This window comes from Lytechinus pictus, chromosome 3 (assembly GCF_037042905.1).
Source record: "Lytechinus pictus isolate F3 Inbred chromosome 3, Lp3.0, whole genome shotgun sequence".
Taxonomy (NCBI): domain Eukaryota; kingdom Metazoa; phylum Echinodermata; class Echinoidea; order Temnopleuroida; family Toxopneustidae; genus Lytechinus; species Lytechinus pictus.
The window spans coordinates 77763098-77786796 of record NC_087247.1 but is presented as its reverse complement, the minus strand read 5'-3'; the positions used below and the strand labels follow the sequence as shown (position 1 = coordinate 77786796).

Genomic DNA, 23699 nt, shown 5'->3' with positions numbered 1-23699 from the left:
GCTAGTATCATACACACCAAATTATATGAGCCTAGGTTAAGTTCAACTAAAGTTATCGTGTTAACAAGGACTTCAAAAGGATAAGACAAATAAATGTCACTGTGATCTTGACCTTTGACCTCTAAATCGATAGGCTTCGTGGGATCCATGCTACTATCATACATATAAAATTATATGAGCCTTGTTTATGTTAAACTAAAGTTATCACGTTTACAAGGACTTTCTTTACTTGTGAAATACCCTGATGAAGGGATAACTGTACTCGGTGATTTTAATGATCTGAATTACAAGAAATGCTAAATGACGACATGTTTAAACAAGTTGTAAATAAACCAACAAGAGGGCACAATATACATGTACTTGATAAGATTTTTACAAACTTCTCTGAATTTTATGAAAATTTTTTTATTCTCCCACTAGTCAGCAGAAGCGACCATTACTGTGTTATTTGGTATCCTTCTAATATTTCTAAAAGAATTATTGATAAGAAAATTAGAATTGTTTGAGGTTGTTTGGACAATGGTTGACAGCACAAACATGGGAAGAAGTATTTTTAAATACGTCTGTTTTATCAATAATGTATATCAGGTTGATCGATAGCATGAAAAATAAACTTGATTTATACTTACCTTCGCAAGAAGTAAAAATTAGTCTGACTGATAAATGTTGGATAACACTATTTATCAAATCACTTATACGTGACCGACAAAAGGCTTATAAAAAACAAAATGACACTCTTTGGAGACATTTAAGAAATGAAATTGCTCAAGCTATCTCTGTTGCAAAAACTAATTATTACAACACTTGTATAAAAACAGAAAAATTAAATAATCCTTCAGCCTGGTATAGACATATTAAAATACTTACAAATGGTAATCAAGACAATATTTCAATCATGATTCCTGGTATTAACATTGACGATGATCAATATTGTAAACAAGCAGCTAATGCAATCAACAATTTTTTTTGTGTCAATTGCTTCTGATCTTTCTCCTCTAAATAGAGAATCATTACTAGCTTTTTTACCTTCTCAGTTTGAAAGTCCTGGGATCAGTTTTTGGCAAGTCTATTGTAAATTGCGTAAATTACAATTACACAAAGCATCTGTCAGAGACGATCTCCCCATTCGTATTATTAGAGAATTTGCATGTGAATTAAGCGTACCGGTTACTAGGATACTCAATATATCTTTTAGACAAGGAATAGTACCTTCACAGTGGAAATTCAGTCAAGTAACTCCCATTCCGAAATCTCACCCACCTTGCATCAATAATTTACGTCCTATAGCTTTAACTTCACATTTTGCTAAGCTCGCCAAATCTTTTATGGCTCAATGGTTATTGAAAGACATTGAGAAACAAATTGATATCAATCAGTTCGGTAACAGACCAGGATTGTCTACATCACATTATCTTGTTGGTCTATTACATCATCTCTATAACCATGCAGAAAACATAAAATCTTAGAAGAATTTAGAAAGGCGTTTGATCACCTGGATCACAATATTCTTAATTTAAAACAAGGCAAAAGCGATTTTGTGTCTCGCCCACTTATGAAAATAAACAAAAATATCGTGATTTGCGAGGGCACGCAACAGAATTGTATCGAAACTTCATTGTGAAATGACTGGGATGGAATAACACTTGTCATAAGAGCCTTGCACGTAAACTTTAACGTTGACCTGAAAATGACCTTTGACCTTACCATGTGACCTCCAACTGCAGCAAAACATGCAGATTGCCTAAGTCCATCTACCATCCAAGTTTTGTTGAAAAGTGACTTACGGTTGTGGAGTTAGGTGTCATAAGCGAGTCTTGCATGTAAATTTTAACGTTGACCTGAAAATGATCTTTGACCTTACCATGTGACCTCCGACTGCAGCATAACATGCAGGTACCCCAAATCCTTCTACCATCCAAGTTTGGTTGAAAAGTGACTTACGGTTGTAGAGTTAGGTGTCATAAGAGAGTCTTGCATGTAAACTTTAATGTTGACCTGAAAATGACGTTTGACCTTACCATGTGACGTCCGCCCACACCAAAATCGATAGGCTTCTTCGCTATACCATACTCAACCTTCATGCCAAATTTGAAGACGATCGGAGAAGAAATGCAGCTGATAGAGCGCGACGAGGCCAAATCCATAGTATCCTCCGAACTCTGTTCGGTGGATACAATTATTTTTGTCATTTAAATAAGTGTCAGTCTCCTCTCCTTCAAGTCTGCCATTATCATATTACATTCATTCATTCATTCATTGCCTTTTATGCTTTATCTAAATTGAAATTGAAATTGAAATTGAAACTTTATTTACCACAATCTTCATAAAAAACATACAAAATATATTTAAGAATAGTGGAAGGATCACTGAAAAGTTACAAGGAACTTATAGGTTAGTGATCCTGAAATTAACACAAAACAACACAATAAAAAAACAAATGCAGTAAGGAAAAACAGAACAACAAACATAACAAAAGGATACAATTTTATCTATATCAATATTACTATTAATATTAGACTTGCTGCATAAAATGTATTTTTAAATGTCTTTGAAAGCTTTGAAGGGTTTTGCACTGCTTGATATTTTGAGGGATCTTATTCCAAATAATGGGACCCCTACATAAAAATATGTTGTTTGAGAAAGAATAATGGCCATATATTGCATGAGTGTCAGCTGAGTTTCTAGTATTATATGTATGTATATCTCTATTGGTTTGAAAAATGTTGTCAAAATTATTAGGCAAAAGGTTGTTATAATAGGGATACATAAAAACAGATAATTGAAAATCATGTAGTAAAGAAATTGGGAGTATATTTAATTTCAAGAAAAGAGGTCTGCTATGACTTAGAAAGGGTTTATGGCATATCATACGAACTGCTCTCTTTTGAAGAAGAAAGATGCGGTTCAGTAAGTGTTGCTTGCAGGATCCCCAAACAATATTGCAATAAGATATCTAATATGTAAGGTAAAATCAATGAATTATACAATGTAAGAAGAATATTTTGTGGTAAAATGTCTTTAAGTTTACCCATTATTCCTATTGTTTTGGAAACTTTCCTTAAAACCTCATAAACATATGTCTTCCATTTTAAATCCTTGTCTATACTAATTCCTAAAAATTGTGTAGTATTTACATGTTGAATTAAGTTTAATATACACTACTCAAAAAAAGTTAAGGACCACTTTTTAAAACGTACATAAAGATTTTATACAAGGTGTTTTATTTCTGGAAATACCTCAGTACAACTGTCCTAAATGTCCTTAAACACGCTGTAATCAATTTCACGCATGGGTGGTTTCAGTTGTTGCACAATGTCTCTCGCATCACTGCACATCCTGAAAAGTGGGCCCCGAGGGGTATCAGCTACCGACATGAAGTGGTAAAAACGAATGTCTGAGTGTCTTTCAGGCAGTTCAGTAACGAGTGTGACCACCTCCTGCAGCAATAACGGCTTCACAGCGCTGTCTCATGGAGCTAATGAGGCGATTGATGTCTCTGACGTCCAGTGCATCCCATGCAGCCTCCAGAGCCACACCCAGCTGCTGCAGTCCAAGTGGATGGGCTTCGAGCTGCTCGAGACTCCTCCCCATCATGTCCCAGACGTGCTCTATCGGGTTTAAGTCCGGGGACCTCGCTGGCCACTCCATACGCTCAATCCCCTGGCCCTCAAGGAACTCGGTCACCACCCTAGCTCGGTGGGCACGGGCATTGTCATCCATGAAAATGATGTTTTGTCCCACATTTTCTGCAAATGGCACCACTATAGGTTCAAGGACCTCATCCCTGTACCTCACTCCTGTCATTGCTCCCCCTGGGACCACGTAGAGACGAGTACGGTTGGCGTAGGTGATGCCTCCCCACACCATGACGCTGCCTCCCCCATAACGGTCATGTTCTGCAATACAGGGGTCTGCAAATCTCTCTCCTGGTCGCCTCCAGACTCTCGAACGTCCATCATTGTGGTCAAGGGAAAATCTGCTCTCATCTGTGAACAGAACTCTACGCCATTGCTGTCTGGTCCATCTGACATGCTCCCGGGCCCAGTTGAGACGAATTTTTCTGTGAGCAGGGGTGAGTGGGACACACTGAGCTGGCCGTCTGGCATGCATATTGGCTCTGTGAAGTCGGTTACGGATTGTTTGAGTGGAAACAATCACTCCAGTTGCTGCAGCGAAGTCATTGTTGAGGCGGCGTGCACTGTGAAAGCGGTTGCGGAGGCTGAGATTCGTCAAGTAGCGATCATCTCTAGGGGTTGTCGAAACTGGTCGGCCACTGCGGGGTCTCTCGGAGTATAGCCCTGTCTCTCGGTGTCTTTGATTTGCTCTGCTAATGACACTGTGTGACACGCCCATCATTCTGGCTACTCTTCGCTTACTGAGGCCAGCTTCCAGCTTCCAGTCTGGGACATGATGGGGAGGAGTCTCGAGCAGCTCGAAGCCCATCCACTTGGACTGCAGCAGCTGGGTGTGGCTCTGGAGGCTGCATGGGATGCACTGGACGTCAGAGACATCAGTCGCCTCATCAGCTCCATGAGACAGCGCTGTGAAGCCGTTATTGCTGCAGGAGGTGGTCACACTCGTTACTGAACTGCCTGAAAGACACTCAGACATTCGTTTTTACCACTTCATGTCGGTAGCTGATACCCCTCGGGGCCCACTTTTCAGGATGTGCAGTGATGCGAGAGACATTGTGCAACAACTGAAACCACCCATGCGTGAAATTGATTACAGCGTGTTTAAGGACATTTAGGACAGTTGTACTGAGGTATTTCCAGAAATAAAACACCTTGTATAAAATCTTTATGTACGTTTTAAAAAGTGGTCCTTAACTTTTTTTGAGTAGTGTATATATACATGTATACACAACAAAAAAAGTAAGTCCCCCCTAGATCAAATTGCTGTAACTTTTGAACAGAGTTATTTTGAGATATGATATTTCGTAGGTGGTTTTCTACATACATTAGGCAACTCCTGGGGAAAAATGAGATTGATCGGTTGAGTCATGCATGAGTAATTAAAGATTGAATTAAAAATGACCATTTTGGAAAGTCACAAGAGTCGTTTTTCAGATTGTGCAAATACAAAGTTGGGCAAAAATTGTTTTTAGGTGAATTTTATGGTGTTATGCTGTTTTACTCTCCATCATTTAGCCACTCCACACACAATTTTGATATCGTATGTTCATGGTTGAGTGAGCACAATATCGCAGGGGCCGCGGAAGCGGGGGTGGGGGGGGCACTTTTTTTTCCAAAAGCATGTACAAAAATGTAAAAATGACCATGCGAAATTTTTTTGCATGGTCAGCCCCCCCCCCCCACTTTTGGCTCAGCCCCTCCCCCACACTTCAAAACCGTTCCGCGGCCCCTGTATTGTGACGTATCATCATAGGGGTTTTTGGTAGTATCCTCTACAACTTGTTAGGTCATATTAGAATTTGAAAATGTTGGTGGCTCCCCCGATTATAGGCCCCTCCCCATTTTTAAATTCTGGATCCACCACTGATTTGTCCAAAAATTAAACTGATCATGAGAAATTGTTAGGAAAAGAATACATTTATGCATTATAAAGAGTATTCATTCCTAAGTTTTCGAATGTGCTCGCTCAACCATGAAAATGTTAAAAGTTCGGAAAGTGTGTGGTGATAGAAATGATGGACGATAAAAACAGCAATTAAAGTCACATTTTAAACCGAATTTGCCCCCAATATTCACCTCATTACCCTTTAAAATGAGTCTGTGACATTAAAAATACCCATTTTCCCACTTTGATGCGTGCTCACTCATCCGTAAATAAACAAATAGATTTCATTTCTGCACAGAATTCTGCCCATAGGTTGATAAACATTACTGCCAAATGATATTGCTAAAGACAGCCTTGAAAAAAAGTTCCACCATATTGAATAAGGGGTTACTTATTCTTAAACATATGCACCCATAATGTACACAAGTCTATGAGAGAGGAAGTCAACATTTTAACAAATGTGAAATAAGGGGTTTGTTTCATGGACGGTTTTTGTTACTTCTGCCAACAGTTATTTCATGAAACTTCGCACATGGCTTCAGAGTAACACTATCCAAAAGGCGCGCACACCAAAATAACAATTCGATACGGCACAGGGTGGGGCCAAGGCCTTGAACTTTCTTCTCATTTGCATAATTTTCGAATATTGTGTGCTCACTGATGTATTAAACATCGGGATTTTCATAAAAATCAAATCAAATGAACCATGCAAGGAGGTTTGTGACAGATATCCATAGTTACAAATTGCATTTTTTCCAATAACGTAAAAAAGAGCTATTCACATTCCACATGGTCATTCAAGCGTGAATGTTTAATTAAACGCCTTTGTATCATTGAAGCATGTTAATTGGTCATGAACATAACGAAAAAGTTGATAAAAGATCAGTTTCAGTTACCAAAATGAAACAATACTTGCCTATGATATTTGAAAATTGTATTTTTAGTTTTCAATAAATGTTCATTGAACCATGAAACGATGAATATTGTTGAAGTTACTCTTCCCAAAAATAACTGTCATCATATTCTATCACTTTTATTGATGAAAATGTGTAAAAAAATCCAATTATAGCAAATTTGGACTTGTGTTTATTCAACCATGAAATTTAGCCAAAATAATTGTATCGTCTTTTTGAAAGTACCTTTTCTCAAAGTCATGATTTTTGGCTTGTGACTTTTGAAAAGTGACATTTTTGCCTTCTGACGGTGCTCACTGAAGCATGACGTAAAATATGTCAATAACATTTACTCAGAGGGTGGCTTATAAAATTACCTACACGCTCATGTAAAAATATATCAAAAACTCGCATTGGTTAAAAAATTATTGATGTTTGTTCAAGGGGGGACTTACTTTTTTTGTTGTGTATATTTACTTCTTTTGCACTATTTTTCGGAGCATTGAACAGCATTACATGGGTCTTTTCATAATTAAGTTGTAATTTATTCGCTTCAACCCATTTGCTAACCTTTGAAAGTCCAGAGTTAAAGTTTTGATTAAGACATTCCACATCACTGTGTTTATAAAACATATTGGTGTCGTCTGCAAATAACAAACAATTTAATAGTGGAGATACTGAATTTAAATCATTGATGTAAATCAAAAAAAGTATGGGACCGAGGATTGATCCTTGCGGAATACCGCAAGAAACAGTTTGATAATTAGAGTTTATAGAATTGAATACTGTAAATTGTTTATGGTTACTCAAATAACTGTGAAATAAATTTAAAGTAACACCACAGATTCCATAATGAGAAAGGTTTTAAAAAAGTATTTTGTGATTTATGGAGTCAAATGCTTTTTTAAAGTATAAGAACAGTCCAATAATTATCTCTTTGTTTTCAATTGCTTTAGACACACTCATTAAAAAATCTAAGATAGCATGATGAGTGGAATGTCCAGCTCTGAAACCAAATTGTTTATTACAAAGAATTTTGTTTTTATCAAGAAAGCTTTGAAGTCGTGTATAGATGCATCTTTCAAGAATTTTCGAAAATAGTGGTAGTAAGGAAATATGTCTATAATTTGTAAATAAATCTTTTGGTCCCTTTTTATGTATAGGAATAACTTTAGCAACTTTAAGACCTTGAGGTACAATACCCTTTTCAATACATAGATTAAAAATACTGCAAAGTGGTTTAGAGATAACATGTATAACTCTTTTGACAACAGTGCAATCAATAGAGTCAAAACCAGGACCTCTTCCATTTTTTAAAAGATGTAACAATATCAATTATTTCTTTTTCTGTAATAGGTAAAAAATAAGCTGTATCTATAGGGACAACTTTTACACAAGAATGATTCAAAGTTGTTGCAAGTGTTACTATTATTCATTCCAGCTATTTCATGACCAATATTCTTGAAATAATCATTGAAACCTTAAGCGATATTCTTGGATTCACTAATAAGTATACCGTTACATTGGAATAAAGAGGTGTTTTTATGGAGTCCTTTTCTTTGTAACAGATCATTAATTGTTTTCCATGTTTTATTAATGTTTCCTTTAAACAATTGAAACTTAGAAAAGTAGTAATCTCTTTTTGCATCACGAATTTGTTTTGTATAAGAATTTCGAAATTTAGTATAACATTCTTTTCTGTGTGATGTAGGATTTTTAATATACCTTTTATACAGTGCGTACCAGAAAAAACGAAACCGAGATTTAGCGATGATTTATCATAACTTTATCAAAAATAAAATAGACAAATGACCTACCAATGTAAAGCTTAGAATTTCCTCTTTCATCTGATATTACTTAGATTATTCCTCATTCACGCATGAGTGAGCAAAAACAATTTGAAGGAAGGATACCAAAACTCATTTGGCGGGGGGTATATGAATTTCAAAAAGAAAATCGCATGTCTTAAAAGTTCAATATCTGCTCTTTAATTTGATACCTCAATTACAGAATATGGTCAAGAAATAACAAAGTTCTGGTTATTTGAAATAAGGCTTGAATTTCCATAATTTCATTAAATAAACTGTTTTCACCGGTTTCCCACAGAAGCTATCGCATGGTTAACAAAAGACTTAATGCATGGCTGATCGTAAACAAAACGGAGTGTCGAGTGAGTTTGAACGCTAGCATGTAAAACCTCTTCATTTTATGAAATTATTGAAATTCAAGCCTTATTTCAAATAACCAGAACTTTGTTATTTCTTGACCATTTTATGTAATTGAGGTATCAAATTAAAGAGCAGATATTGAACTTTTTAAAAATGTGGTTTTCCTTTTGAAAGCTAGATACAACCCGCCAAATGACTTTTTGGTATCCCCTCTTCATATTGTTTTTGCTCACTCATGCGTAAAGGAGAAATAATTTAATTAATATCAGATGAAAGAGGAGATTCTAAGCTAATACATTGGTAGGTCATTTGTCTATTTTATTTGTGATTAAGTTTTGATAAATCATCGCTAAATCTTGGTTTCGTTTTTTCTGGGACGCACTGTATAACTTATTTTTATTAGAACACATCTGTTTGAGTTTTTTGTTAAACCATGGTTTATGATTTTTCTTTATTTTTAATCTTCTGAGAGGAAAACATTTATTATAAGTCTCAGAAAAAAAACTCCATAAATTGTTTATACGTATAATTTGGCTCTTCCTGATATCTGCAAAGCAGATTATCAAAATCAGTTGAAGATAAAACATTCAGAAAACGGTCAATATTGATATCATTAATTTGATGTTTATATGTAACAGGTTCATCTTCATATATACCTTTTAAATCAAACATGGCAAATATTGGCAAATGATCAGATATGTCACAGGTTAGTATTTCTGTGGAAATATTGCACATAGGCTACTATTTGTAAATAAATTGTCAATCAATGAAGCTGTGGAGTTAGTTATTCTTGTTGGTTTTGTAATACAAGGAAAAAAGCAATATGAGTAAAATAATTCAAGCAACTCATTACAAGAACTCTGTACATCTAATTTCATTAAATCAATATTAAAGTCTCCAAGAAATATTCTTTTTTCTCATTATGAACTGTAGACAAAATATTTCCTAAAGTATCCATAAAATGTGCATGTGATTGATCAGGTGGTCTATAGAAGACACCAACAATAATGTTCTTTCCTGGTTTTAAAATTTCAATAAAAAGGCTTCACAATGACAATTGAATACTGAGATGTCATTACGCGTGATGTACCTGTATCTGTAAATTGTATTAACTTTTAAATGTATACATCTGTATAGCCTAGATGTACCTGTAAATTGTATTAACTTTTAAATGTATACAGATCTGTATAGCCTATATGTACCTGTAAATTGTATTAACTTTTAAATGTATACAGATCTGTATAGCCTATATGTACCTGTAAATTGTATTAACTTTTAAATGTATAGCCTTTTTTAATGCATTTTACTATGGTTTTTACTATGTATTTAATAATGTGCCAACACCAACTTGTAAACATGATTTTTCCAGCTGTTGCTGTTTTTTCATGTATGATTGTTAACATGTTGGATTATCAATAAAGACCATTTTTTAATTGAATTGAATGAATTGAACTTCAGAAAGGCAAGATGAAAACATGTCAGTGTGACCTTGAACTTTGACCTTTTGACCGCAAAATTGATAGGCTTCCTGGGATCCATGCTAGTTCAGACACACCAAATTATATGAGCCTAGATTAAGTTAAAGTGAAGTTATCGCGTTTACAAGGACTTTAGAAGGGCAAGATGAACACATGTCAGTGTGACCTTGAACTTTGACCTTTTAACCTCAATATTAAAAGTCTTCCTGGGATCCATGCTAGTATCATACACACCAAATTATATGAGCCTACCTCAAGTTAAACTGAAGTTATCGCATTTACAAGGAAAAGTTAACGGACGGACGGACAGACAGACGGATGTACACCGCGCGTGATACAATAACATGTCCCGTAAAGACAGGCGTATAATAAAAATCCTACACATTTTAGTGTATTTGACTCAGCAAGTAAAACATATGGTGAGATGAATCCTCTATTGAATCATCATCACCACTATCATAACCACCATCATCATCATCACTATCATCATCACCACCATTATCATCATTCATTACCATAATCATCATCAGCAACAGCAGCAGCATTATCAAGATAATTGTCAACAAAAATCATTATCATTATTATCAAAATCATCATTAACATTATCAGAATCACCCTCATCATCAAGATGTATTCAAACAAAACAATATCTTCCTTTTCTTATGGAGCACCTTTAAAATTGATGATAAAATATGTGTTATTTAGCCCTTTTTGGGGGTGAAATGTTCAATATAAGGCAGGGCATTCAGGCTAAACCATCATTGTAGCCGATGAAAGCTTGGTATGAATGCGGTAAATATGCAAACAATAGCATTGCCTAGAATGATTTTAAGAAAATACATCCTCTTTGCAGCTAACAGGGAATGGGGTCAAAGATTCTTCAGTAATATTTATCTTATCAAATTTAATTTCTTTTTCCTTTTTTATCCTACCATACATGTATGTGGTGCACCTAGTATACACCACTTAGAGACTTGAGATAAAAAGACATCCAGTGTGCGTAAGACACACAGAGAGCAAGAGAGTATGAGATGGATTGGTGGAGGCAAACTTACTGCATGTATATCTAAGGTTTCTTGAGGCTGTGGTACAGGTGATGGTATTCTAGGGTCTCTTGAAAGTTCTTCAGTCATCTCACTCCCAGTCTTACTTGGAGATGGTAGCCTATAAATGAGTCCATTCTCAGACTGAAAAGTGAAAATAAGTTAACATCAAAACGTTCTCATACACTGGACAAGTGTACAGCTAAAAATCATTTGAAATGCAAATTGAAAAATGACAAAGAAATTTAATCTACTAGAGGAAGGAAAATGTTTAACATCATGTTAAGTATTGATAAACAAGGCATAAGCAATTTTGTGTCTCGCCCACTTACGAAAATAACCAGAAATATTGTGATTTGCGAGGGCATGCAACAGAATTGTATCGAAACTTCATTGTGAAATGACTGGGATGGAATAACACTTTTTAATAACAGTCTTGCCCATAAAATTTAATGTTGACCTCAAAATGAACTTTGACCATATACCATGTGACCTACGAACAAAATGAAAATACAGGTCTCCTAAGTACACCTACAACCCGAGTTTGGTCGAAAAGTGACTTACGGTTGCAGAGTTATATGTCATAAGAGAGTCTTGCATGTAAACTTTAACATTGACCTGCAAATGACCTTTGACCTTACCATGTGACCTCTGACTGCAGCATAACATGCAGGTCTCCCAAGTCCATCTATCATACAAGTTTGGTTAAAAAGTGACTTACGGTTGCGGAGTTAGGTGTCATAAGAGAGTCTTGCATGTAAACTTTAATGTTGACCTACAGTAATAATGACCTTTGACCTTACCATGTGACCTCTGACTGCAGCATAACATGCAGGTCCCCCTAGTCCATCTACCATCCAAGTTTGGTTGAAAAGTGACTTATGGTTGCGGAATGAATGAACTATCTAAAAAATTTAAGGGGAAAATAATTGGAAAATAGTATTTTTACCATTAAATTTGTATTGGAATTATCAAATTGAAAGTCTTGAGATTTCATTATTCAGTTTGGGACCAGAGGAATACATCGATAATTTAGAAGTACACATCAATATGAAAATCTAACCAATCTACATGTATGCTCTCAACTGAACCATCAATACTATTATGATCAACCACTTGGCTTTATTTCCATTTTGGTTCTTACCATATCTGAATCAGGTAAAGGTTCTGGTGATGGTGACAAGTCTATCTTTGGTGTCTTAGCATTTGGGGTATTATCCATCCAAGCACGACAAACAGGGTAGAGTGGTGCATTAGCACGGAAGTTAGCAAGATCAACACTACGATCAAAAAGCTTCATCACAAAGGAATCTAAACAATGAAGTAGTATTAAAAGCAATGTTACTTCAAAATAAACATTAAATTTGGAATGAAATAATGGACATGTACACATCAACCTATGGGTCTAATTTTATACCGTAACCCGACCAAACCTAGTCAAACCTGAGACTTGTTTGACCACACCAAAATGTGCTGACAGACCCTAACTTTCACTGTTTTCCCTATAATGGCCCCTTTGTTTACTGGCGAATACAATAGAACATCACCCATATTATTGAAAATATTGTGAGCAATTCACCCAAGACATGGAGGAAAAAAACATATCTGACCGGCCTATTTTACCCCTTCTATTATGGCAAACAGATTTTTTCTTTTATACCAAGTATACTGCTTTAATATGCTTGTTTGTTCTACTAGAATATATTTAAAAAAAATCATTTACCACCTTAAACAATAATCTAAGCTAATCATAAGTCCTCAAAGTGAAAAAATCAAAGTATGTTGACAAACCCTTGTATTGTAATACATGAACACTATCAGGATTTTATTAATTCATATAAATGTTGAACTATAAGACTTACTACGTGTTTTGGTATTGTCATCTAGTTGTTCAACATCTGAGGAATTTAAGTCTCTTTTCTTCCTCTTTTTAGACTTGGATGGAGATTTAGTGACTGGGGTGGCTTCAAGCTCTCTAATATCATCCCCAAATGGCCTACAATAAGAATAAAACAAAAATATCATCAGGCATATACAATATACATGTACTTGACTGGTCTGCTGACATTTGCCCGTGTCTGTTGAGATCCCCTGATGCCACTGACTGGTCCACTAAAATTTCTTTTGAAATATAGGTCTGATGAGGTGGAAATTTTTAAGGTCTTTCTGAGGGCCATTAAGGCATGTTATCAGGGCCCCATCTTACAAAGAGCTACGACTGATCCAATCAATTGTAACTCCATGGAAATTCATCAGTGTCAAACATGTAATTTTTACTAAAGGAAATTTGCACAATGTCCTTTGTAAACAAAGAGAAGCACAGTGAATTTTCAAGAAAACAATGAATGCATGAATATACATCCAAATCATAGTTAGAAAATATTTTGAACAAACATGCATATTAGATGTTGATGTTGCTGGCCATCCATGGTTGTGATTGATCGGATCAATCGTAACTCGCAACAAAGAGGAACGTTAAATTTGTGTGACACCAAAGTTGAGAGATTCCATACAAGATTTCATTCCACATTTCCTATGGTTGATAAAGTTCTTATGATAGTCTGTGTATCAGCATAATGTAGTGTGTGGTCAGTGTTTCGATCCCGCCGGAAATTGTGCATCATATCTTTTATGTATGGATTCTATGGAAGTCATTTTGTATCTGGGAAATCTCCATGGTTTTTTCAGGATCTATGTTTTGACTAGACCAGTCCCATATTGATATTTTCATGTTGTGTCACTTTGGAAGGCTGTCTCTAATTGCTTAAACTGGTGAGTTGGCCATGTTGGCAGTTGCACGGCCCATCCCACTTTTCGATTGTATTATTACGTAATCTCTAACAATATGTCTAAGATATCCACCAGATCAAGGGGCCGCTTGCACTCAACTGATCCATGTACCCCATCCTCTGCTCCATCGTCGACTGGATCTAAACAAAGCCCAGCGTACCGTTCAAAGAGCGGTGGCTGTGGCGGTATCAGGACAACTACCCCCTGGACAATCACCCCCCGGACAACTACCCCCCGGACAATTACCCCCCGATGACAATTACCCCCCGGACAATTACCCCCCGGACAATTACCCCCTGAGGACAACTACCCCCCGAGGACAATTACCCCCGGACAACTACCCCCCGGACAACTACCCCCCGGACAACTACCCCCCGGACAACTACCCCCGGACAATTACCCCCAGGACAACTACCTCCCGGACATCTACCCCCCGGACAATTACCCCCCGGACAACTACCCCCCGGACAATTACCCCCCGGAAAACTACCCCCCGGACAACTACCCCCCCGGACAATTACCCCCAAGACAAAGGGAGTGCACAGAGTCATACGTCGGCCGTACGTTTGACATAAGAAGTACAGTACTCAAGGCATTCTCGAGTATCTTGGAATCAAACGTACGCCGTAAGAAAGCTGTAAAATTGAGCTCCATCCATAGGCAGATCCAGGGGGGCCAGGGGCCCGCCACCCCCCCCCCCCCCCTATCGGCAGAGCAAAAAAATGAAAAAAAGGGGGAAATAAAGAAAAAAAGAAAAAGAAGGGGAAAGAAAGGAGGAAAACAAGAGGGAGACGAGTGAAAAAAAAAGGTCAGGGGATGACTTGGAAAATGATTAAAAAATATATTTCATGTCACTATATTAATTTTTTCGCTCGCGCTTCGGGCTCGCATAGCCTGTTCGATGAGATACACATCTTGCTAAATAGGCTGATATGTTGCTTAAAATGTCAAGTTTTGAAGTCGATATTACAAAGCATATTTCAGCTCGGACATTATTCATAATTTTGTTTGATTTACAAACTGATTTTTAAGTGCTCTGTTTAATGTCCGTTTTATGGTGTGAATATAACTTGCAGCTTGCGCTATGCGCTCACATTATTTGATTTGCCAAATTATATAACAAACTACTTAAAACCCCCCTTTTATGACAGTTTACCCAAAAATTTCGTCTTACGATTTGCGCTCGCATTTTTGTTAAAAATATATCAACTCACAAATCCTATTCATGATTACAAAAGTGCTTAAAATATCAAGTTTTCAGGCCTCAGTGTCAACACATTTTACTTACTCATTTAGGCTTATTACATTAATAGATATGATAATAAAATTTTCATGAATTCTTAATGACTAAATTGTCCCTTTTCAGAAAAGAATATCGACAATATCACAGTTTCATATGTTTCATATCGCGCTCAGGAAGAGGAATAAGAAAGTTGTCATCATTTTCATATGATGACAAAATGTCCTTAGACCTAGAATGTCCAGGTCCTAGGTCAAAATAATAATGAAGATATCAGCTCGCGCTTCACACTCGCATCATTTATTAAGTGCTTTCCACATCCACTTCACAATTTCCATACACAATGCTTTAGATAGTGCTCAAATTCACCATTTTCATACCGGAATATCAAGTATTTTCCGCTCGCGCTTCGCGCTCGCATTGCTTTTTCGATGAGATTAATATCTTGCTCAATATAGGCTAATATGGAGCTTAAAATATCAAGTTTCGAAGTCAATATACAAAACATATTTCATCTCGGATATCGAGCTTTCATTATTTTTAAATTTACAAATTGATTTTTCAAGTGCTCTGTAAAATTTCCGTTTTATGGTCTAAATATTAATATTTTCAGCTCACGGTGCTCGGTCGCATTATTTGATTTGCATTGGCGTACTTCTTTATAAATTCTTACAAACCGTCCTTAAAATGCACCTTAAACGAATTGTATACTATCATGATTGCCAATTTGTACAGAAAAAACACTGTATTTGATTATGTCATATTGTTTACAATTTAGTAAATTTGGTACTTAATTTCCTTCTTTAATGTTTAATTGCTTTCACCCAAGAATAATACACATAAAAACACCTTGTAATTTACAAGGTGTTCTTGTGTGTATTATCTTTGCATAAAGTTTTTTAGCTTACTGTATTATGTTATAAAGCCATATCTTAATCTGGAATGCGCACCAATTGTTTCATAATTCTTAGCTTCTTGTTAGTTGAACTGTTTAAAAAAAAAAGATTTATAGGTCTACTTGACAGTGTTAGTGTTCATAGTTGCGTTATCGACTTTCAATATTTCTACCTATAAAGGTGTTTTTTTTACGTTTTATCTATTTGCCTGATTTCTTACCTGAAATTAAACCCAAAATAAATATTTAAAAAATCAGATCAGTTGGAAACAGAGATATTCAGCATTTGTGATTATTATGACTAATCGTGTTCAATTGTTCTATGAAAACTTAGAATGAGGGCCAGTTTACAAATTTTCTGATGTATATATGCATAGCCAAACGGGAGGTTTCGGGTGCAAGCCCCCCCCCCCCCATTTTTCATGATGCAGAAGGCGCCGCTAAATAAAAACAAAAAAGGAAAAAAGAAGAAAGTGAGAGAACAGGAGAAAGAGCAATATAAAAGAGAAAGAAAAAGTTATTAACGTAAGATAAAGTAAAAAAATATCTCGGAAACCTGTGCCACCGACCAAAACTTACGATTGGTCCCGCCTAATTCTAACATTGATGCTGGAGAGAAGGGGGGATTTTCTAAAGGTAATTGTCTGGGGGGTAATTGTCCGGGGGGTAGTTGTCCGGGGGGTAGTTGTCTGGGGGGTAATTGTCCGGGGGGTAATTGTCCGGGGGTAATTGTCCGGGGGGTAATTGTCCGGGGGTTAATTGTCCGGGGGGGTAATAAATTGTCCGGGGGGGTAATAAATTGTCCGGGGGGTACTTGTCCGGGGGGTAATTGTCCTCGGGGGGTAGTTGTCCTCGGGGGGTAATTGTCCGGGGGGTAATTGTCTGGGGGGTAATTGTCCTCAGGGGGTAATTGTACGGGGGGTAGTTGTCCGGGGGGTTATTGTCCAGGGGGTAGTTGTCCTAGAACCGGCTGTGGCAATGAAACGCGAGAGACACAAACTCAATGATGACATGGATAAGCGCGAAAATAAATTATGTGAAATACTTGATGAGAAGCTCGCTAGTCTACAGGTTCTTGAAATATCTATCGATACTAAATTGAAGCAACTTCCTGATTTTGAAAAATTGGTTTCTGATAAACAGGACTAACACAAATGCTTTGTCAAATAGGCTTGACCACATCAGGCAGTACTTCCGTCGCAATAATATCCGTATCCTGGGAATTAAGTCTACTCCTGACGAAGATAACAATGAAATCGTTCGAAACGCAGCAAACCAGAATAGTATGGATCTTACTCCATGCGACATTGATCGATCCCATCATATTCGCCGACCAACTAGCAGTCATGATGTTCAACCCCAAGGATCATAGGCCGGCGTGGCCCGTAACACCAAGTTAGCACCTCTACCGATCATTGTAAAATTCACTTCATACAGGCCGAAACGAATGATGAAAAATAAAATAAAATTGAAAGGCTCAGGAACAGTGAGTGTTAAGGATCTGATGCAGAAAAATTCAAATCTACTCTTCCAGACTTCAAAACACACAAGTGTAAAGGCTTCCTGGACTGTTGACAGACATATTTTCGTTTTGGTCAAATCTACAAGCGGACATAAAATGAAACAAGTGGAGCACCTCTGGCAGTCTCACCTGCATAGCGCGATTCAATACAATGCGTATCAAAAAGAAGGTTTACACTTTGAAAAAGCCCTGGGAATTAAAATATATACAACGTGTGGGTAATTTTTTCACATATATAATCTTGGGTTTGGGTCTCATCTATCCAATGAAAGTAAAAGTTTTGACAGACTATTACACTTGAATGAGCACTGTCCATTTTTGTAAAGCTCGCGATATCTGTTTGCGCAGAAATGCTTGTTTTCACGCTGTGTCAAGGTGAAAGGGCGAAATCAAATTTACCCTGCGAAACATTACTCACACATTTTCCTTGCACTTTTAGTCAATTGAAATTAAAACGGATACATTCAAGCATTTTGTAACAATTTTGCCACCCAACATGCCCAAATTGAAATTTCAACACTTAGTAAGCACAACCTTTACCCTTTTTGTGCCAGCAGGATCTGAGGACATAACTGAATCTGAACAAAAGTTTATATCAGACATCTTCAGCATTTTTTCACTAAGTTTTTATCATTTAAAGTGGGTTTGCATTTCATTTTTCATTTAATACTTGTTTCTCCACACTTGTTCAAAGCTTGACAATGATTAACAAAATGAAAATCAAGCCTTAGCTATTTCATGTAAATCACAGCTCAGTGGATAAAGCAAATATCGTCACAATGACCTCGGTGTGTAGGGGAGTGGGGTGGGTGCAATGCACTCTTCAAAGTGTTTTGGGAAAGGAAACAAATTTAAAAAGGTAAAAGATGTCTTCAAATCAATTTTACTAGCTAAATTCCACGTGTTCTTCATGATTAAGGTCAACTTTTATTCGCATAATTATTTCAAGGTTCTGCGCAAATCATTTTTCACTAACTTTTCAAAAGTAAGTGGTGCTCACTCAAGTGGAAATATTTTTCGACAGTTATATCGTCATTTGCTTAAATGGATCTGTACCAATGTTAAAATGTGGTACAGGATTTTTTGCAGTGCTGACTTTGAAAACTACTATAAAATAATTATTCACAAAAAACACCATTCATATAATGATACAATACTACGTTCATTGGCAATGACATTTGACCTTGATCATGCGACCTAAGACTTGTCAGTGAAACTTGATTACCCCTAGATCCACATTTTATAAACTATATCTATAAACTTTCAAAGTTATGACAGCAATCTAATAATTACCTCCAAAATGGCCACCCGACCCCCTTTGATTTTCTTTAAACTGTTCCCCCAAGTTTCTGACGGAAAAAATGTGAAATATTTTGCCCCATGGTCAAACGGTTGCTAAGATATGGCCTCCCTTAGCAACCAATAAGTGGCCAAACAATCGAGTTTAAATAAAATTGACTAATTTTGATTGACTGCTTCAGCCAAGTTTGATGAGGTAGAGTTCTTATTTTCTGTAAATTAGATGAACTTGGCCCTACCATGCGCGTCGATTTCTTGGTCACGAATCACCCCTCATCCCATCGAGGTGCGACCCCAATTTTTATATACTGATAGACATTTACTGATATTTTCATGGGATACTTCAATTTTTTTTGTGACCGAAATGTTTAATAGCTGGTTTACGCATTCAAAAAAGGTCGTAAACACCCCAAAATTGATGTAAATCGACGACAAATACAAGTTTTCAGCACATTTCAAATTGGGATAAATCAAAAATGAAAAGCGAGCAATCACTGGTATTGTCTGTAATGGTACATGTAGTCTGTAATTAGTACTAAAAGGATATGCATCACAAATAGTTTGTCTTATTGGCAATGACCTTGAAAAATACAGCTGAAAATCATCAAAAACAATCAATCGGGCCAATTTCCCGTAATGATAGGGCGTTAAAATGTGTTTACACCCACTTTCACTTGTGTGTCATTTCAATACTAATGGTGACTTTAAGCTAATTCTTGCAAATCATGTTCCTTTCTGGTGAACTATTTTACGCTCCAAATAATACATAAAATCATATCTTTATCTTTTGACCTTGACATTGATCTAAAAAATAGCTATAAATGCCCTGACATTAGCATATTCACAACACATGTGAGCTTTACAACACATTTCAAAATTGATTTTCTCAAAGACTGAATGCCTGATCATATAGATATTTGCAGTACTGGTAGTCCATAATGAGTACTTCAAAGATATAGTATTAATTGTTCTTACATGACAATGACCTTGAAAATACAGCTGAAATTCACACAAACATCCAATAAGTTGTCACAGCCAAAGCAAATTTGGCAAAAAAAAAAAAGAGATCTGATAAATATATCTAAGTAATATTAGGAGTGGGCTATACATGGGTCAAAAATACTTTTTTTGTAATTTCAATATGACAACAGTTTTTTTTTATTCCTTGTAATGTATCTCAACATGAAATGACAATATTTTTTGTCTCGGGTCCGAGAAAAAAGTGTGCCGGGCCAAAATCCAAAATGGCCGCTAAAACCCCCCAAAATCACAGTTTTGGCCACAACTTTTTTATTTGGTGGTTTTTTTTCTCTGGTTTTGGTGTCTATTCATATGTTTTCGGGGGCAGGCAATTTGTTTTTCCTATAATTAGTACTTTTAAACCATTATTTGTAGAGTTAAAAGGTAATTATACCTAAATTTTCCAATTTTTGTAGCCTTTTTTCAGCCAAAAAGTAGGTTTTATCATCCTGGGGTTCTGGGATATTAGATGGTACGAGGTCAACAATAGCAAGCAACTTCATATAGCTAGATTGCTTTTATTCCTCCACTTTGGGTCTTACGGATATTTGTTATCTTATTAAATAAAAAATGTCAATTATCCATCAATTGGGGCTATACACTACAGTATACAATGTACTGTACACACATACTGCACTGCATAAATGCATTGGCCACCATGACAGATAACAAGGGTTGTATAAACTATAGTGTCATAGAAATGAGCTCTCAGGTTTAGAATTAGATGCCTCAGAAATTGAAGATATGTTTTGTCTCAGAAATTGAAGACATGTTTTGTCAAATATGCTAATTCAGGGGGCGGAGAGAGGTAATTTACACTGTAGCTATTCTGGGCCCCGTTGCATAAAAATGTACCATTATGTTAACTTAATGGTAACTTGCGTGCAATCCTTTAGTCTGATTGGCTTGTTGATCAGCCTTACCATGATACTAGTACTTACCTGACCCCATAAACATAGGCCAGTTAGACACCAGAACCAGGTAAAAAAAAAAGCCTCCAAATGAAGAAGATATGGCTAAAAATGTGATGTACGTATATATACATGTATGTGATATTTACATGTAAGTGTAATTTACGTTGCTGGTTTCACCATGTACATCAGCTGACAAGGAATCAAATTCACAATCTAATTCTAAACCTTTGAAGCTCATTTCTATGACAATATAGTTTATATACAGGCCTTAATTGTCATATGCCATGGTGGTCAATGCATGGATATATGCAGTGTAGTATGTAGAGTGCATTGTACACCGTATACCGTAGTCCCGTATGTTGATAAATGTACATTTTCTTTTATTTGATAAGATATATTTAACAAATATCCGTAAGACCCAAAGTGGAGGAATAAAAGCAATCTAGCTATATGAAGCTGCTTGCTATTGTTGACCTCGTACCATCTAATATCCCAGAACCCCAGGATGATAAAACCCACTTTTTTTGGCTGAAAAAGGGCTACAAAAATGGGAAAATTTAGGTATAATTACCTTTTAACTCTACAAATAATGGTTTAAAAGTACTAAATATAGGAAAAACAAATTGCCTGCCCACCAAAACATATGAATAGACACCAAAACCAGAGAAATTGACCACCAAATAAAAAAGTTGTGGCCAAAACTGTGATTTTGGGGGGTTTTGGCGGCCATTTTGGATTTTGGCCCGGCACACTTTTTTCTCGGACCCGAGACAAAAAATATTGTCATTTCATGTTGAGATAAGGTAAAAGGAACACAAAAAAACTGTTGCCACAGTAAAACCAAAAATCACCCATTTATAGCCCACTCCTAGTAATATACACTAAATAATTATGTTTGTTAATGTGTTAGATTGCCAGCTTGTTCGAAAAAGTTTCTGAAACGAAACCATTTCTTTCTGAACTTATTTGCTCTGAAATTTGTTTCATAAATGGTCGCATTTCATAAGTTGGGTATGCAAAAAGGGTGGCGTATGAACAATTTTCCACACGGTGCCATGGAAAAATTGTTGCTACACTGTACATCACAGCATCTTGACCAAATTTATTGAGTAATATCTCATTTTGAAGCTAGAACTATAGGCTAAATATATTACTATGAATTAGATCAATACAATATCAGGAACAAAAACTATAGCACATTAAGTTTGAAGTAACAGGGGTGGCGGAGCCGGTGGATGCAGAGCCGGTGGATGCGGTAAATGATAAAATATTAATTAAACCTAATTAACAACTTACTATAATATGTAATATGACTGTTATCCTCATATTTCTGGGCGTTTTTAAGTAGGGAACAACTAAATGTCATAAAAATTTGACAATTTTGAAAATATGCAGCAATGGAATACATGTGTATGTCAGCTCTGATCTGCAACCTAATCAATTAGTAAACCGGAGAGATTTGGTTAATTATCTAATTTGTAATTTTAATATCATTGCAACAAACATTTCCATCCATGATGTTGTCAATTTGCCAAGCATAAAAATACAGTGACAGGTATTTTTGGGGCAAAAATGTGAAATTGAATACTGTTAATTAATTAGTATAATTAATATGCATACAATAATAGATAATTATTCTATTTTTGGTACAGATTTAATTATTGATGTTTCAAGATTATAAATGCAATTTACTAGGGTGATCCAATGTTGCATTAATTTTTGACACCATTTTATGTGCAGCAGGTCCAATTTGAGAAAAACACATTTCAAAATTCACATTTACATTGACGTCTATGTAATAATTAGCTGTTAATTAGTCATTTTAAGGAAAAATAAAGGTATTCCAGACTTAAAACTTTTTCATTATTTAGAGAATGGTAATAGCTATAACATATCAAAAAATAAGTTTTTTGACCATTTTTACCCTGTTCGCGAAATTTGACCACCTTATGACATGCGACCAAATATATTTTTCCATTATAAAGTTTTAAAGCCGACATAATTGTGATAAATGAAGGTAACTATTTTCTCAATGTGGCTAAATATATCTCTTTTCTTATGATCATCATGACACAGTTAAGAGCATTATTATTTGTACCACAAAATCCAAACAATTTGTTTTCATTCGTTAATACGATCGACCACCTCTCGAGTATTTTGAAATATCCATGATTCTATTCTCAACCATATTACAATAGAATGAGTACAAATGCAATATATATGCATAATTGTTTCATCATTATCAATACAAAAATACATTTTATATTTGCTACTATACCAAATTTCAACAGACAATCTTTCATATACAATATTTTGTTTAAAATTTTAATTTGAAACCATCTTATGTTTCCATTGTTGCCTGAAAAGGAATCAAACAAAAAGCAACCCAAACGTCACCTCGAAAACCCAACAGACCTTTCCAGCTGACAAGAGCCTTACATTCTTCAACTTTAAAGTTGAAAAAAGAGTGATATATATTTGAGCAACCTACACATGTTTTCACAACAAGGTGCAAAGCTTCAGGAATGATTGGTTCAATAGATTTAGTAATTATAAGTGAATCTGTGGAAAAACCAGACCCAATTGCATCACAAAGACTGTAGAAAATTGATTTGTATACCATTAAAGCACGTTGAAATTCAAAGTATGGAAAGAAGGTACCATTTACCATTCAGTGATACTTGATTACTCTTCCAAGTCCAAGTTTCATGAATCAGATCCATAAACATTAATAGTAATGCAGCAAATACCCCTAATATGGCCAAAGTTCACTGACCTTTGACCTTGGTCATGTGACTTGATGGTAATCAGGGAATAATTTTGCTTTACAAATTTGAATAATACTTTAAAGAGAAAAGCTATCAACTATTATGTACAGTCCTATGTAAGAATATACTATAGAAAAGACTTAATGCAT

At 35.9% G+C, this 23699-nt stretch overlaps 1 protein-coding gene across 1 annotated transcript; it reads right to left on the bottom strand.

The window, feature by feature from the left end:
• Nucleotides 1-10760: 10760 nt before the first annotated feature.
• LOC129258034 (protein lin-37 homolog) lies at nucleotides 10761-14020 on the bottom strand. Its single transcript, XM_064096090.1, has 5 exons — nucleotides 14004-14020; nucleotides 12965-13098; nucleotides 12247-12413; nucleotides 11115-11246; nucleotides 10761-10766 (listed from the first exon to the last, which is right to left on the bottom strand). Exons 1-5 carry the CDS (start codon nucleotides 14018-14020, stop codon nucleotides 10761-10763), a joined length of 456 nt encoding a protein of 151 aa, XP_063952160.1.
• Nucleotides 14021-23699: the final 9679 nt, after the last annotated feature.

What these genes read in the sequence shown, in the direction of transcription:
- LOC129258034 (XM_064096090.1), bottom strand. An exon ending in TGACAATACCAAAACACGTA is followed by an intron (nt 12,414 to 12,964) that starts GTAAGTCTTATA and finishes TTCATTGTTTAG; the next exon opens with ATTCCTTTGTGATGAAGCTT. An exon ending in CTTTACCTGATTCAGATATG is followed by an intron (nt 11,247 to 12,246) that starts GTAAGAACCAAA and finishes TTCACTTTTCAG; the next exon opens with TCTGAGAATGGACTCATTTA.